At 34.3% G+C, this 13971-nt stretch overlaps 1 protein-coding gene across 1 annotated transcript in view; it reads left to right on the top strand.

The window, feature by feature from the left end:
- Window positions 1-13971, top strand: part of LOC149779683 (hemicentin-1-like) — a 425151-nt gene that overhangs the window by 318600 nt on the left and 92580 nt on the right. Inside the window, exon 28 of the mRNA XM_089938453.1 lies at window positions 633-756. Coding sequence (XP_089794579.1) covers window positions 633-756 — 124 coding nt within the window. The remainder of the gene's footprint in view (window positions 1-632; window positions 757-13971) is intronic.

Below are 13971 nucleotides of genomic sequence, written 5' to 3'. Positions count from 1 at the left end.
AAGCAATACATGACAGTGATTTTGACAAACAATACTTGATAATGATTGTGACAAGCAATACCAGACAGTGATTATGACAAACAATGCATGACAGTGATTGTGACAAACAATACCTGCAATTAATAATCTTCCAAAGGGTATTTGAGTTATTCGAAGAGAATATTTATCCACGTTCATTCGTGCGTAAATCATTTCTTTCGTAACTATTACAGATGCACAGCTTTTATCAAGAAAGGTGTCTAGTTGTGTTTTGAAATTTCTTCACCCACTTTGGAAGCAGCGGAATAAACAACAAATACATAAAGTTTAATATACATGATGTTATATAAATCATGAATGGAAAAGATCATTATTTTCTCTTTTTACAGCTCTTTCTTAGATCCAAGTGTGACACTGATCGCAGAATGGTTAACATTGTTGTAGAAAATGTGATTGACAGTATGTTTTTTTCTTCAAATCGTACAGCATGTTTGTGTCATAAAACAGAAATAAAATCGAAACAGTTAAAATAAAATAGCACTCTTATTTGTTAATGGTGTGAGCGTGGAGAGTTATCAAAACTATTTCAGAGAATCTGTGGTTGGATTTTGTAATAATCTGAGATATTACTATGTTGTTCCATTTCGTTTCAGTATGAAGTTGAAGGTTTTAAGCTGAAAGTGAATAATCTTCTCCCAAAGGACGCCGGAAACTACACATGCATAGTAGAGAACAGATATGGCCATATTGCCTGGTCAACAAGGGTAGATGTTCTGCGTAAGTGTATAATCCCTAAAATTTACCATTAATGTTTCTCAGTCTGAGTGCTTCTCTTTCTATATATTTTTTCATTTTTATTCTTGACTTTTCACTCCTCAATATATATCTTTCTAAATATTCTTACTGCGGACAAAGTTGTTGTTTCAGTTCTGTATTGTTAAATTACCTATTTACGGATCACCTTTTTAATTCACCATATGCCAATAAAAATCATGTTCAACTCATAGTACAGTCCTGATATTTGTAAATGGATTTATTATAACATTGTACTAAATCTAGGGTATGACCCATTTGTATTTGCGTCTCCGTTTTATAGATTCATTGGATTTTAGTGATTAGTTGTTTGATTATGGAAAGTCTGTGCTGGGAAAATATTCCTTAGCCCGAGTACTTAGCCAATATCTAGGGGCACAGAGTGCAGAGCTGATGAGATTTCATGATGGCATGGTATAGTTTTGTTGTGATTTCAGGTTAGAGCCGCGTAAGTGCGCATGGGCCAAGTAGTTCCAGCAAATATCTAATTATAATCTAATGGTGTCGATTGATTGTGCATCTCCATGGGAACTATTTGTCATAGGGACTGATACTTTGTACAACGAAATAATGGAGAAGGCATGGTTTCATTATCTGCAGATGCTTTTTATTGTTGCTGTGAAGGTAGATTTGGTGGAGGGGTACATGTGAAATGAAACTTAAAATCATTGTTCGACTGACCGATGGATCGAGTAGGACAGAATTGGAAGATAGTTCCCTGTATTTTGGTGGCTGGTTTGTATCTATATTTTCTCGGCGTTCAGTACAGGTGCTACATTTCAGAAATCTTACAAAGAGAAACCATGAAGTTGTACGGTTGGCATGCAAGTCTGAAACTGTGATGCGAATGTGAAGTTGTGATATTTGTGGTCACTCAATGATTAGAGGAAACATATTTATAGTCTATTAGAACCTCCAGTTGACAACGCCAAATCCTTGGAAATAAGGGGGGCGGGGAAGACTTAAAGCTAATACACGCGAGCGTTGGATTCGCTCGGTAAAGAGAACCCCTAGGTGTATTACAAAATGTTTTCCTTTTCAAAAAAATCAAGGGTAATTATACACACACTTAGATGAAGCTTTAGAAATCATGGGTAGTTATACCCACGCATAAATAAAAGCGTTAGGAATGTTGTAATAGCCTTGCACATGCATACGTCTCTACTATCACAAAAACTGGTGCAGTCTAAATGGAAAAATTCACTAAACTCGGTTCAATAGTTTCCCCATGTTGCAAAATGGCACTATACGTATCTTGCTTATATCTTAGACAGACACCTTCATCGGAACAGAAACCCGAGGAGGGGTAAACACATTACAATACCAAAATGCATTTTATTCCCTAGTATACTGAACCTATTTATTATTATATAATAATAACAATGAGGACTTTGTAATAATAATAACAATAATGAGGACTTTGTATCGCGCATAATCTGTAGAAGTTCTAAGCGCTTTGAGGTAAAGACTGATATTTATTGTTTGAGGTAAAGACTGATATTTATTGTCTGAGGTAAAGACTGGTATTTATTGTTTGAGGTAAAGACTGATATTTATTGTCTGAGGTAAAGACTGGTATTTATTGTTTTAGGTAAAGACTGATATTTATTGTTTGAGGTAAAGACTGATATTTATTGTTTGAGGTAAAGACTGATATTTATTGTCTGAGGTAAAGACTGATATTTATTGTTTGAGGTAAAGACTGATATTTATTGTTTGAGGTAAAGACTGATATTTATTGTTTGAGGTAAAGACTGATATTTATTGTTTTGAGGTAAAGACTGATATTTATTGTTTGAGGTAAAGACTGGTATTTATTGCTTGAGGTAAAGACTGATATTTATTGTCTGAGGTAAAGACTGGTATTTATTGTTTGAGGTAAAGACTGATATTTATTGTTTGAGGTAAAGACTGATATTTATTGTTTGAGGTAAAGACTGATATTTATTGTTTGAGGTAAAGACTGATATTTCTTGTTTGAGGTAAAGACTGGTATTTATTGTTTGAGGTAAAGATTGATATTTATTGTCTGAGGTAAAGACTGATATTTATTGTCTGAGGTAAAGACTGATATTTATTGTTTGAGGTAAAGACTGATATTTATTGTTTGAGGTAAAGACTGATATTTATTGTCTGAGGTAAAGACTGATATTTATTGTTTGAGGTAAAGACTGATATTTATTGTTTTTGAGTTAAAGACTGATATTTATTGTTTGAGGTAAAGACTGATATTTATTGTTTTTGAGGTAAAGACTGATATTTATTGTTTGAGGTAAAGACTGATATTTATTGTTTGAGGTAAAGACTGATATTTATTGTTTTTGAGGTAAAGACTGATATTTATTGTTTTTGAGGTAAAGACTGATATTTATTGTTTGAGGTAAAGACTGATATTTATTGTCTGAGGTAAAGACTGATATTTATTGTCTGAGGTAAAGACTGATATTTATTGTTTGAGGTAAAGACTGATATTTATTGTTTGTCTGTGTATGCTACAGCCATTACTGGACGCGATGTTTCAGACATAAAAAGGACTACAGCTATCCAGTTTTAAATGGCCAGTGGATACTAACTTGAAAACTATCTAGATTCTATGCTGTAACCACTGAACGCTATCTGGGAACGGAACGAAAAATACAACGTATGAAGTATGATGTACGTACGTACGGATGTATGTATGTATGTATTTATGTATGTATGTATGTACGTACGTACGTATGTATGTATGTATGTATGTATGTATGTATGTATGTATGTATGTATGTTTGTATGTTATGTATGTATGTGTGTGTCTGTGTGTGTATATGTATGTGTGTATGTATGTATGAATGTATGTATGTGTGTGTGTGTGTGTATGTATGTATGTATGTATGTATGTATGTATACCACATACATTACAAATAACATGGCATTTAAAATGTTGGTATTAGGCAAATTGATACACAATACTATTGGTATATCGAATTGTGATCCGTCCATGGCGCAATAATAAGAATATATAAACATTCTTTCAACTGCAGGCCTATAGATCAATAATGAATTTCTACTCATTCATTAATCATAAACGACATATAAATATAACGATAATAATCCATGTTTTCTAAATGAAATTAAAATGGTACACAATTTCATCGGAATCCATTCTTTTTCCATTCCCCTTTCCCCTCTCGTGCGTAAGGACAAAAAATGATAAATTCTGGAGTGAGAAAAACATGTTGCGCTGGACGAAAACGTTAAAATTGAACTTTTACCAACTAACCTTCAGCAGTCTGGTTCGTCGTAACGGTATGTTTAAGTTTTCCTTGGGATCTATCTACAGTGTTCAAATATCAATGATACATAGCTGCAATAGCCAGTCGGCACTAGGCCTATATGTTAAATTTGTTGGTTACGAGGCAAACATACTGTAGTGTATTTAATGCTTTGCTGTTGTTGCTTATTAAACCTATTATAATGTCCTAAAAAAACGATTATTAATGATTAAATATAAAAATGTCCGAATGGTCGCTCCTCCCACCCTCTCTCTCTCTCTCTCTCTCTCTCTCTCTGGATTATCGTAGCTAGATACGGGCGAAAATCCATGAAAATACGAGCGTTACGGATTTTCGCTTGTGTCATACAACGATGTCTCTGGACCTATAAATGATGGTAAAGTTTAGTCAAACCGTCCCGGGGGGGGGGGGCAGAGACACAGAGAAAGAGAGAGAGACAGAGAGAGTCAGAGACAGAGGGAGAATTGTATAGTCTTTAGAAATGTTAATTAAAGCAGCATAATGACTTAGATGAACTGTCAATATATTAAAGTATTTTAATTACCTCTTGTTTGTTCGTCATTTCGCTTGGTTTCCATTCCACGCTAATAGCCATACGCCAGTACATAAATGCCTGACAGTTCAGGTTAATTGTACAAGCAGCTGACCGTGTTTGTCGTGCACTATTTTCTTCATAAAAACCATATTTAATGTTTAAATCATGAGTGTCTTATATTGATTTAATAAATGTGAATAAAAATAGAAACTCAATAAGAAAACAATCAACTTATCAATTTGCATACGTGATTGTGAACAATAAGAAAAGTCGTAGAACTACATTTTGTAGCGGACACACTCGCAGGGATGTGAGGAGTTCATTCACTCGGTCAATACACAGTTGCCCGGAGCATAACTCCAGCAAATATGTGTATCTGTATGTGATATAAATAAAATATATGTATAGTATATACGATGTATCAATGATATACCACTCTTATAGAATCTGTACGCTGTATCAATGATATACCACTCTTACAGAATCTGTACGCTGTATCAATGATATACCACTCTTATAGAATCTGTACGCTGTATCAATGATATACCATTCTTATAGAATCTGTACGCTGTATCAATGATATACCACTCTTATAGAATCTGTACGCTGTATCAATGATATACCACTCTTATAATGTTTCATTAAAAGGAAACTCGGCAAGCCTTGTTTCCTCTTAATGAAACATTTATATATCTCGCGGTATATCATTGATACAGCGTATATACTATACATATTTCTGTACCAACGCTTTAAATGCCAAGTGATCTTTAATGTTTGTGGTATATATATATATATATATATATATATATATATATATATATATATATATATATATATATATATATATATATATATATATATATATGGGGGGGATCGACATTGCTATTTATTTTGGCAGATGTTAGGCTCTGGAATGTTACAATAAATGTTTCCGGTATTCACGTAGCGATATTGGATAGTTTTGTCGTAGTTTTCACTTTTACCTGAAGTCAGGATGTCCAACATGGCAACTGAAGGGAATTATATACCCGTAACGAATGTTCTAAAATAGGCACAATAGTAAGTTATGGTCAGATGGATGTATCGTACTGCATAGAAGAAGATATTGTATTGTATGAAAGAAGATATATGTTTGCTTTTGTCGCCATTTAAAGTTTACCATAAACAGTTCGTTATTAGCAAATGCTGTTGTAGTGCTACATCAGGGATATACCGGTAATTCTCGGGGTGGAATGAAGTATATTAAAATGGAGTGCGGTTATAATTTTAAAAGTAGGTCAATGAGTCACGCATTTTAGCACACATGAGGATAATTTAAATATTTATTGGGATGATTGTAACTTTCTTACCTCTCATGGGTGAATTAAAAATACCAGCATGATTTTATAATAAGTTCCTCCCCATTCAAGATTCATTAATTTATAGTTGAGTGTGTTTGAATAGTAAACAAGAACATTCACAAAGTGGAAACTTAATAACCTTTCTAAACAATCTATCCAAATGGTAATTTATGATATGAATAGTAATTATTAGCGGGAAAAATCTTCAGTGAACAACCATGACAATGTTATTTCAATACAATAGAATTAATATACAGGTGGATAGTCTAATATGAATTTCATCATGCGTACATACAAAGCATCAGGATAGTCTACTATTAATTTCATCGTGCGTACATACAAAGCATCAGGATAGTCTAATATGAATTTCATCGTGCATACATATGTAGCATCAGGATAGTCTGATATGAATTTCATCGTGCGTACATACAAAGCATCAAGATAGTCTAATATGAATTTCATCGTGCATACATATGTAGCATCAGGATAGTCTGATATGAATTTCATCGTGCGTACATACAAAGCATCAAGATAGTCTAATATGAATTTCATCGTGCATACATATGTAGCATCAGGATAGTCTACTATGAATTTCATCATGCGTACATACAAAGCATCAGGATAGTCTAATATGAATTTCATCATGGGTACATGCAAAGCATCAGGATAGCCTACTATGCATTTCATCATTGTGTCTTTCATATTTGGTGCATGACTGTAGATTGCATATAAGCTATAAATAGGTCTTGATAAATTTTAAAATCAATCCTAATAACAATATTGTTTACTGGTTTGGGGTAATTTTCCACAGGATGGGTGAGTCAAAAGGGTTCTGTTGCGACGTGAGATATTGAGAAATATGTCACGTGGGATATATTGTGACATAAATTGAGTAGGAAAAGATTGGAACGCAGAAACATGCAAATGTAAAGAGAAAAAGAAGAAACGAAAATGCAATTTAAATTAAAAGAATTAGAACTAGTAAGCAGAAAGCACTCCTCACCAAGTTCAAGTTTTGATGTCACCAAACATATTAGGTTAGTACCAATTCTAAAGAAAAAGAGATATATCAATATTTTCAATATTTTGAGAAAATACCTAAAAATTTACGAAGGCCAAGAGAACACTAGACTTTGTTATTACATAGTGTACTTATTGGCAAAGTTCGTGAAGTCTATACTTCACTACAAGTAGAACGAAGTGCTAATTATGATGTGGTTGAGGAATGTATCTTCAAGGGTTATGAATTGGTACCTGAGGCATATTGACGTAGGTTTGAGAATGGTAGAAAAACAAACTGGGCAAACCCATGTCGAATTTTCAGGGGTTAAATTACAACTATTTGATTCCTGGTTGTCAACGAAGAAGATTGATAAAGAGTACGATAACCTTAGATAACTCATATTATTTGAAGAGTTCAAGAAATGCATCCATATTGATGTAAAGAATTATCTTAATGAGCAAAATGGTACAAAATTTGGGAGATGCTGCCTCCATAGCGGACGACTATTTCTTGACTCACAATTTCATTTGCTAATACGTTTTCATATCACCAGGTGTTTGGTCAAAAACAAACATTTCAGTCAACTACGAGTACTTCCAAGTTGTCAATCTGGCACAACTTTTAGGAATCAAACTTCTGATAATGATGATCAGAAATCCTTATCTCTTCCTATTTGCACTTATCGCAAGAAAATAAACAATAAAATAAAATACATTTAAAAAAGTAAGCATCAGAAGAATGATAGAACTGTTCCAAGGATTCTGCCAAGCCTATCCTTATTAAAATCTCAAGGGACACATGAGCTTCTCAGACTCTCTTTTTATCACCTTTATGTGAGATGTCTTCTTCTAGTGAAAGCGCTTTTATTCAGGGAGTATAGTGCGGCTTTATTAATGTTCCTCACCATTGTGTACATTTATTATCAGACTTAGTCTCAGGACCTGTGACTGGGGGAACAGTGCCTTCCGTGCCCATTGAGTGTATTCATTATTACTAGGCAATGACCTAGCCGGTGATAAGGCTGTGGTTAATCCAGTTGTAACTGACAACCCTTGTTTGAATAAAAAAGGATGATTTTATTGAAAAAGAAATCCCTGATTTATACCATACTTGTGTAGTTACTAGGACTATGGTAAAAGGAGCTCTTCTCTTGAGAATGATGTTGATCAGGAAATTATTCCTTTAACTAACATATTTATTAGTCAGTCTTTTGATAAAGTCATTTTGCTTCTCGCATTCTTTATTCGAAGTGAATTGATCACAGTGATCCTCTTTTTGCTACTCATCCTCTTAATTCTAATCAGGGTGAGAAAAGACAATCACTTGTTTAGCAAAAGATACCTAAGGCTCATCTGCAACCTATTCCTGCATTTGACGAACCATGTATCAGAATACTGGTAGATTGTGTCTGTCCCTTACCTAAGACCAAGTCGGCAACTAATAATTGTTGACTATTTTTTGTACGTCCACAAGATTTCCAGAGGCAATTACTTTCAGGAGTATTAAGATTAAAACTAAAGTAAAATTATAAAGTTCTTTTTACACTTTTGGCCTTCCCAAATCTGCTCAGTCTGATCAAGGTTCAAATATCATATATGGAATATTCCAACAATTAATGCATTAATCAGGCAAGATAAATTTAATTTTATATCTTCTGCCTTTAACCCCTGGAAGTCAAGCGGCGTTGGAAAGATTTCATAGGATTTTTAAGAATATAATTCGCTTAGATTGCTTTGATAAGATTAGGATGAAGGTGCTCATTTGCTATTGTTTGCTGTTAGAGAATTAGTTCAAGAATCATTAGGTCTTAATCCTTTTTGAATTGTTTTGGACATACTGTCCGTGGATCATTGAAATTGTTAAAAAAGAGAAACTTCTTTCAACCTCAGAATCAGGGATTAATCTTCTAGACTGGTTCTGTTTCAAATATAAGGTTTCAAAGGCATGTGAAGTAGCAAGAACTAATATTCAATCTACTCAGTCAACTTAGTTAAGGTATGGCATAAATACAAAAGAAAGGAATTTTGAGCATGGTGATAAAGTTCTGGCTATCTTGCCCATACCACAAACTCCTCTTTATGCTATATATTATGATCCCAACATAGTTAAAAAGAATGTAAAAGACTTAAAACAACACTCCTGGTAGGCGGAAAAAGAAAAATCTTTGCCACATATATATGTTAAATGAATACGTAGACAGAGATAGCCTTGTTAATCATGTTAATTCAATCAGCTTCGTTGTACTTGTCCAACAGAGTGATGATTTAAATGATGGAGTGCACTCGGACTGTAGTGACTTTGGTTTGGCCAGTTTTCGGAATTCGAAAAATATCAAACAATTTGGACCAGAAACTTTCACATCTACAGCCACAAGAGACGTGCGAATTTTAACAGCTGTTATGTGAATATGAGTACTTGTCTCCAAACGTTCCAACAGGAACTATTCAATTTATAATGATAATGAGATTGTAGATTCTGCACCTTTGAAACAGCATCTATACAGAATGATTTTTATTTAACATGAATGTTTTAAAATTTAAATTCAATATTTGCTGGAGAATGTTTGATGGAGAATGATTTTATTCAACCAAGTAAAAATAATTGGAGGCTGCCATGTATTTGTGTGACGAAACAGGTATGTGCACCGACTATAGAAACGTGAACAGTGTCACCAGGACAGACGTATTTCCAGCACAAAGAGTCGATAACTGCATTGACACAACTGGAAATGTAAAATATGTCACCAAGCTTGATCTTTTGAAAAGATTCTGGCAAATTCTACTCACGGAAAGGCCGAAGAAATTTTGGCATTTGCGTCTTCAGATAACTTTATCAATATAAAGTAATGCCATTCGGTATGAAGAATTCTCCCTCAACATTCCAGCGTTTAATGAAAATGATAAAATCTGGTATAAATGGCTAAGATGCGTTCAGTGATGGTGTAGTTATAGACAACGATACCTGTAATGATCACCTGGAAAACATTCGGAGATTCTTTGATCGACTCAGTGATGCAAGTGGGAAAATTAATTTAAGTAAAAGTGAGTTTTGCCACGCTTGTGTTAAATTGTTAGTACATATTGTGGGACATGGTCAAGTTAAACCAGTATAAGTTAAGATTACATCTATCTCTGAATTCACAGTGCCTATCTGTTAAATGGAACTGATGGTGTCAGGATAATATGACTGGGTGGGACATCATGCTGCGGCATGATCCCCCAGAGCTAGACATCACTACAAACTGCCACAGTGCAGACATCGTTGTGACATGTCTGAAAATTTTTTAAAGCTACGTTAAAAGTCCAAATCCCACTGTCTGTATGTCTGTCTCTCTCTCTGTCTCTGTCTCTCCCTCTGTCTCTGTCTGTCTCTCTCTCTCTCTCTCTGTCTCTCTCTCTGTCTCTCTCTCTATCTCTCTCTGTCTCTGTTAATGCATGTGTGACTCGTAGACCATAGGGGGCACCTTCGAAGGTGAGGATACAGAAAGGATCAACGTTATGGAGGCTACTAACAAAACCTCATCGACAGAGGAAACCTCCTAAAATATAAAAACAAGAAAACCAATAAGCGTGTCCCCTTCGTGCTAACTTTCCACCTCGATGCCCCCAATCCATCAAAACATCATATGCAAGTATTGACACCATACTGAATCGTCTGAACGTCTCAAGTGTATATTTCAAGACGTTCCTATGGTTATGTACTGTAGACCTAAAAATCTCAAGAACCATCTGGTATTTGTCAGATTGACGTCATATAAGACCACATATTCAGGTACATATCATCGCAAAGACAAGCGTTACCTAATCTGCAGACACATGCCGGAGACCAAATCTTTCAAAAGTTCGACAACATAAGTTAACTACACCATCAGTCAGAAGTTAGGATGTCGAGCAAATAATACTGTAATAAGCGAAAGGGATCTCTTTACCGAGCAAATCTAACACTCGTGTGAATTCTGCTAGAATTGTTTTCTCCTTATTTCCAAGGACTTCTCGACAACACCTAATGTCTACTGGAAGCTCTAAAATTGCCAAGACTATCAATAAATTCCTCTTATCACTGAATGACCACAAATATCACAACTTCACATTTGCATTACAACTTCACAATTGCATGACAACCTCACAACTGATAGTTCTATTTTTAAGATTTGCGTTACGTAGCGTCAGTACTTTGCGCCGTGAAAATAAAAATATAACTGAAGCACCAAATAAAGGGAAATATTTTCCTCCTCTATCCCTGGGTCATTCAAATCATGATTTTAAACCTCATTTCACTTGTAAATCTACACCAATTTACCATCAAAGCAACGGCAAAAGGCGTCTCCAGATAATGGAAGAATGCCTTCTCAATTATTCCATTGTGGAAAATATCATTCCCTATGGAGATACACAATAAATCAGCAAAATTAGATTTTAATAGGAACTTCCAAGCCCACTTATGCAGTTCATACATGGACTCACTACGAAAACAAACCATGCCATTATGAATCTCGTCAACACTTTGACGTTTGCCTATAGATACTGGCTAATTACTCGAGCTGAGGAATATTTCCCCAACACCAACTTCCCATAATCAAAGAAGTAATCACAAAAATCTAACAAATCTATAAAAACGGAGACGTAAATACAAATGGCATAAACCTTAGATTTATTACAATACAATATATCTTTTGATACGTAAAATCTGTGCTGGCGAATGTGTTGGCGAAATCATTGATTGGAAGCGAAGGAATAATCCCAAATCAATAATCGCAGCAAAATCAACGCGAAAGTCGCCAAACATTACAACCTAAATGGATATTCAGTCGTGTCCTTTGATATGTTACCGATTGAATCTAACCTAGAGTAGACAGACATAGAACGCACACGTAAGGAACGATACTGGATACCACAAATTGAAAACTCATGGAGAGTTTGGCCTAACTTAAAAAAATCTAACCTTCCCGTTGCGATCCTGTAAAAAGTTACAGTCCATGATGACTTTTGCACCAGACACAAATTTTGTGCTAATAAGTAATTACATTTTTTATGATTGTGTTGTCTTTATTATTATTATTATTATTATTATTATTATTATTATTATTATTATCATTATACTTCTTGTCCATTATTCCGACATACAATTATCTTAACGTCTTTCCTTCAGAACTTCTTTGCATCACTCTACTGGATATAATTTCTTTACCAAATTCTGTAGACTGCGTCGATCTCTCACCACACTTTGTTTCCGTCCTTTGTTCACAACTTAGAATTAGGTCAAAACATACTGGTTCGCTATTATGATAGACACAAGAACTCGCTGGTCTATTATTTTTGCACAACTTTGTCTTGTTATATCTCTTGGTGTATGCCCCTAGTGATTCAAAGATGTAATAGTCCAGAATTTTTCGTTCCTAATGTGTTAAGTGTTCGTTTTGTATATGAATTAAAAGTAACTCCAGCGTATTTATCATTTATCAACAAATGCTACTATCTCATTTTTAAATTTTAATTTAGGCATGGCTAGTACTCTTTTACGCGAAACTATCAGTGCTTCATTCTGGTATCATTGAACTATTGATCGGTCCTGGTAGGATTGAAGTCCACCAGTCATTCTTGACAAAATATAAATGGTATATAATTCGGCCTTTAAAATATATTATATTTCAAGCGTATTTTTAGACGCATGTGATAATGAACTGTTGCGTGCAAAGAGTGTTGTAGTGCTTAAAAGGTCATCAGTTATGTCACTAATGTAGAGAAGAAATAAAAACAGGCGTAATACAGACCCTTGTGGGACTCACGCAGTAAAGTACACAGTGGTAGATTCGACTTTATAACAATGACATTTTAAGCCCAGGTAGTTAAATAGTCTGTGATCCAGTCAACAAAAAAGAAATCGATACCGTGGCCTAAAATGTATTATTCCTTTGTGCTACACACAGTCAAATGCTTTTGAAGTATCACAGAAAACCATACACTTGTGTTCCTTTTGTCAAGGGAAGTGCATATAAGTAAATGGCGCCCGGGGTGAAGATGATGTTTTGGCTCCCCAAGACCTCTGACGCCCGGGGCAACCGCCCAGCCCGCCCCCAATCAATACGCTACTGTACATGGGCACTTATTACTTGATTCTTACATAACCAGACATTTCTATTTTCAAGTTATGCGATACTAATCCAAATCTAGCTCATGCATGAGTACGTTGAAGTCATAAATATTATGAATTCAACAAACAACACTGTAACTGGTTTGATGACCTCACGTAACACTTGACTATACTTGGATGCTCACACTTAACACACGACTGTGCCAATAATACTATAACATGTTTGATGACTACATTCAACACATGACTATATTAATAATACTGTAACATATCTGATGCATACATTTAACACATGACTATATTAATAATACTATAAAATGTTTGATGACTACCTTTAATACAAGACTATATTAATAATACTGTAACATGTTTGATGACTACATTTAACGCATGAGTATATATATTAATAATACTGTAACATATCTGATGCATACATTTAACACATGACTATATTAATATTACTGTAACATGTTTGATGATTACATTCAACACATGACTATATTGATAATACTGTAACATGTGTGATGACTACATTCAACACATGACTATATTAACAATACTGTAACATGTTTGATGACTACATTCAACACATGACTATATTAATAATACTGTAACATGTTTGATGATTACATTCAACACATGACTATATTGACAATACTGTAACATGTATGATGACTACATTCAACACATGACTATATTAATAATACTGTAACATGTGTGATGACTACATTCAACACATGACTATATTAATAATACTGTAACATGTGTGATGACTACATTCAACACATGACTATATTAATAATACTGTAACATGTGTGATGACTACATTCAACACATGACTATATTAATAATACTGTAACATGTGTGATGACTACATTCAACACATGATTATATTAATAATACTGTAAAATGTTTGATGACTACATTCAACACATGACT

The sequence above is a fragment of the Sinohyriopsis cumingii genome, chromosome 17 (assembly GCF_028554795.1).
Source record: "Sinohyriopsis cumingii isolate HCF-2022 chromosome 17, ASM2855479v2, whole genome shotgun sequence".
In the NCBI taxonomy this organism is placed as follows: Eukaryota; Metazoa; Mollusca; class Bivalvia; order Unionida; family Unionidae; genus Sinohyriopsis; species Sinohyriopsis cumingii.
This window is presented reverse-complemented; position numbering and strand designations above follow the sequence as displayed.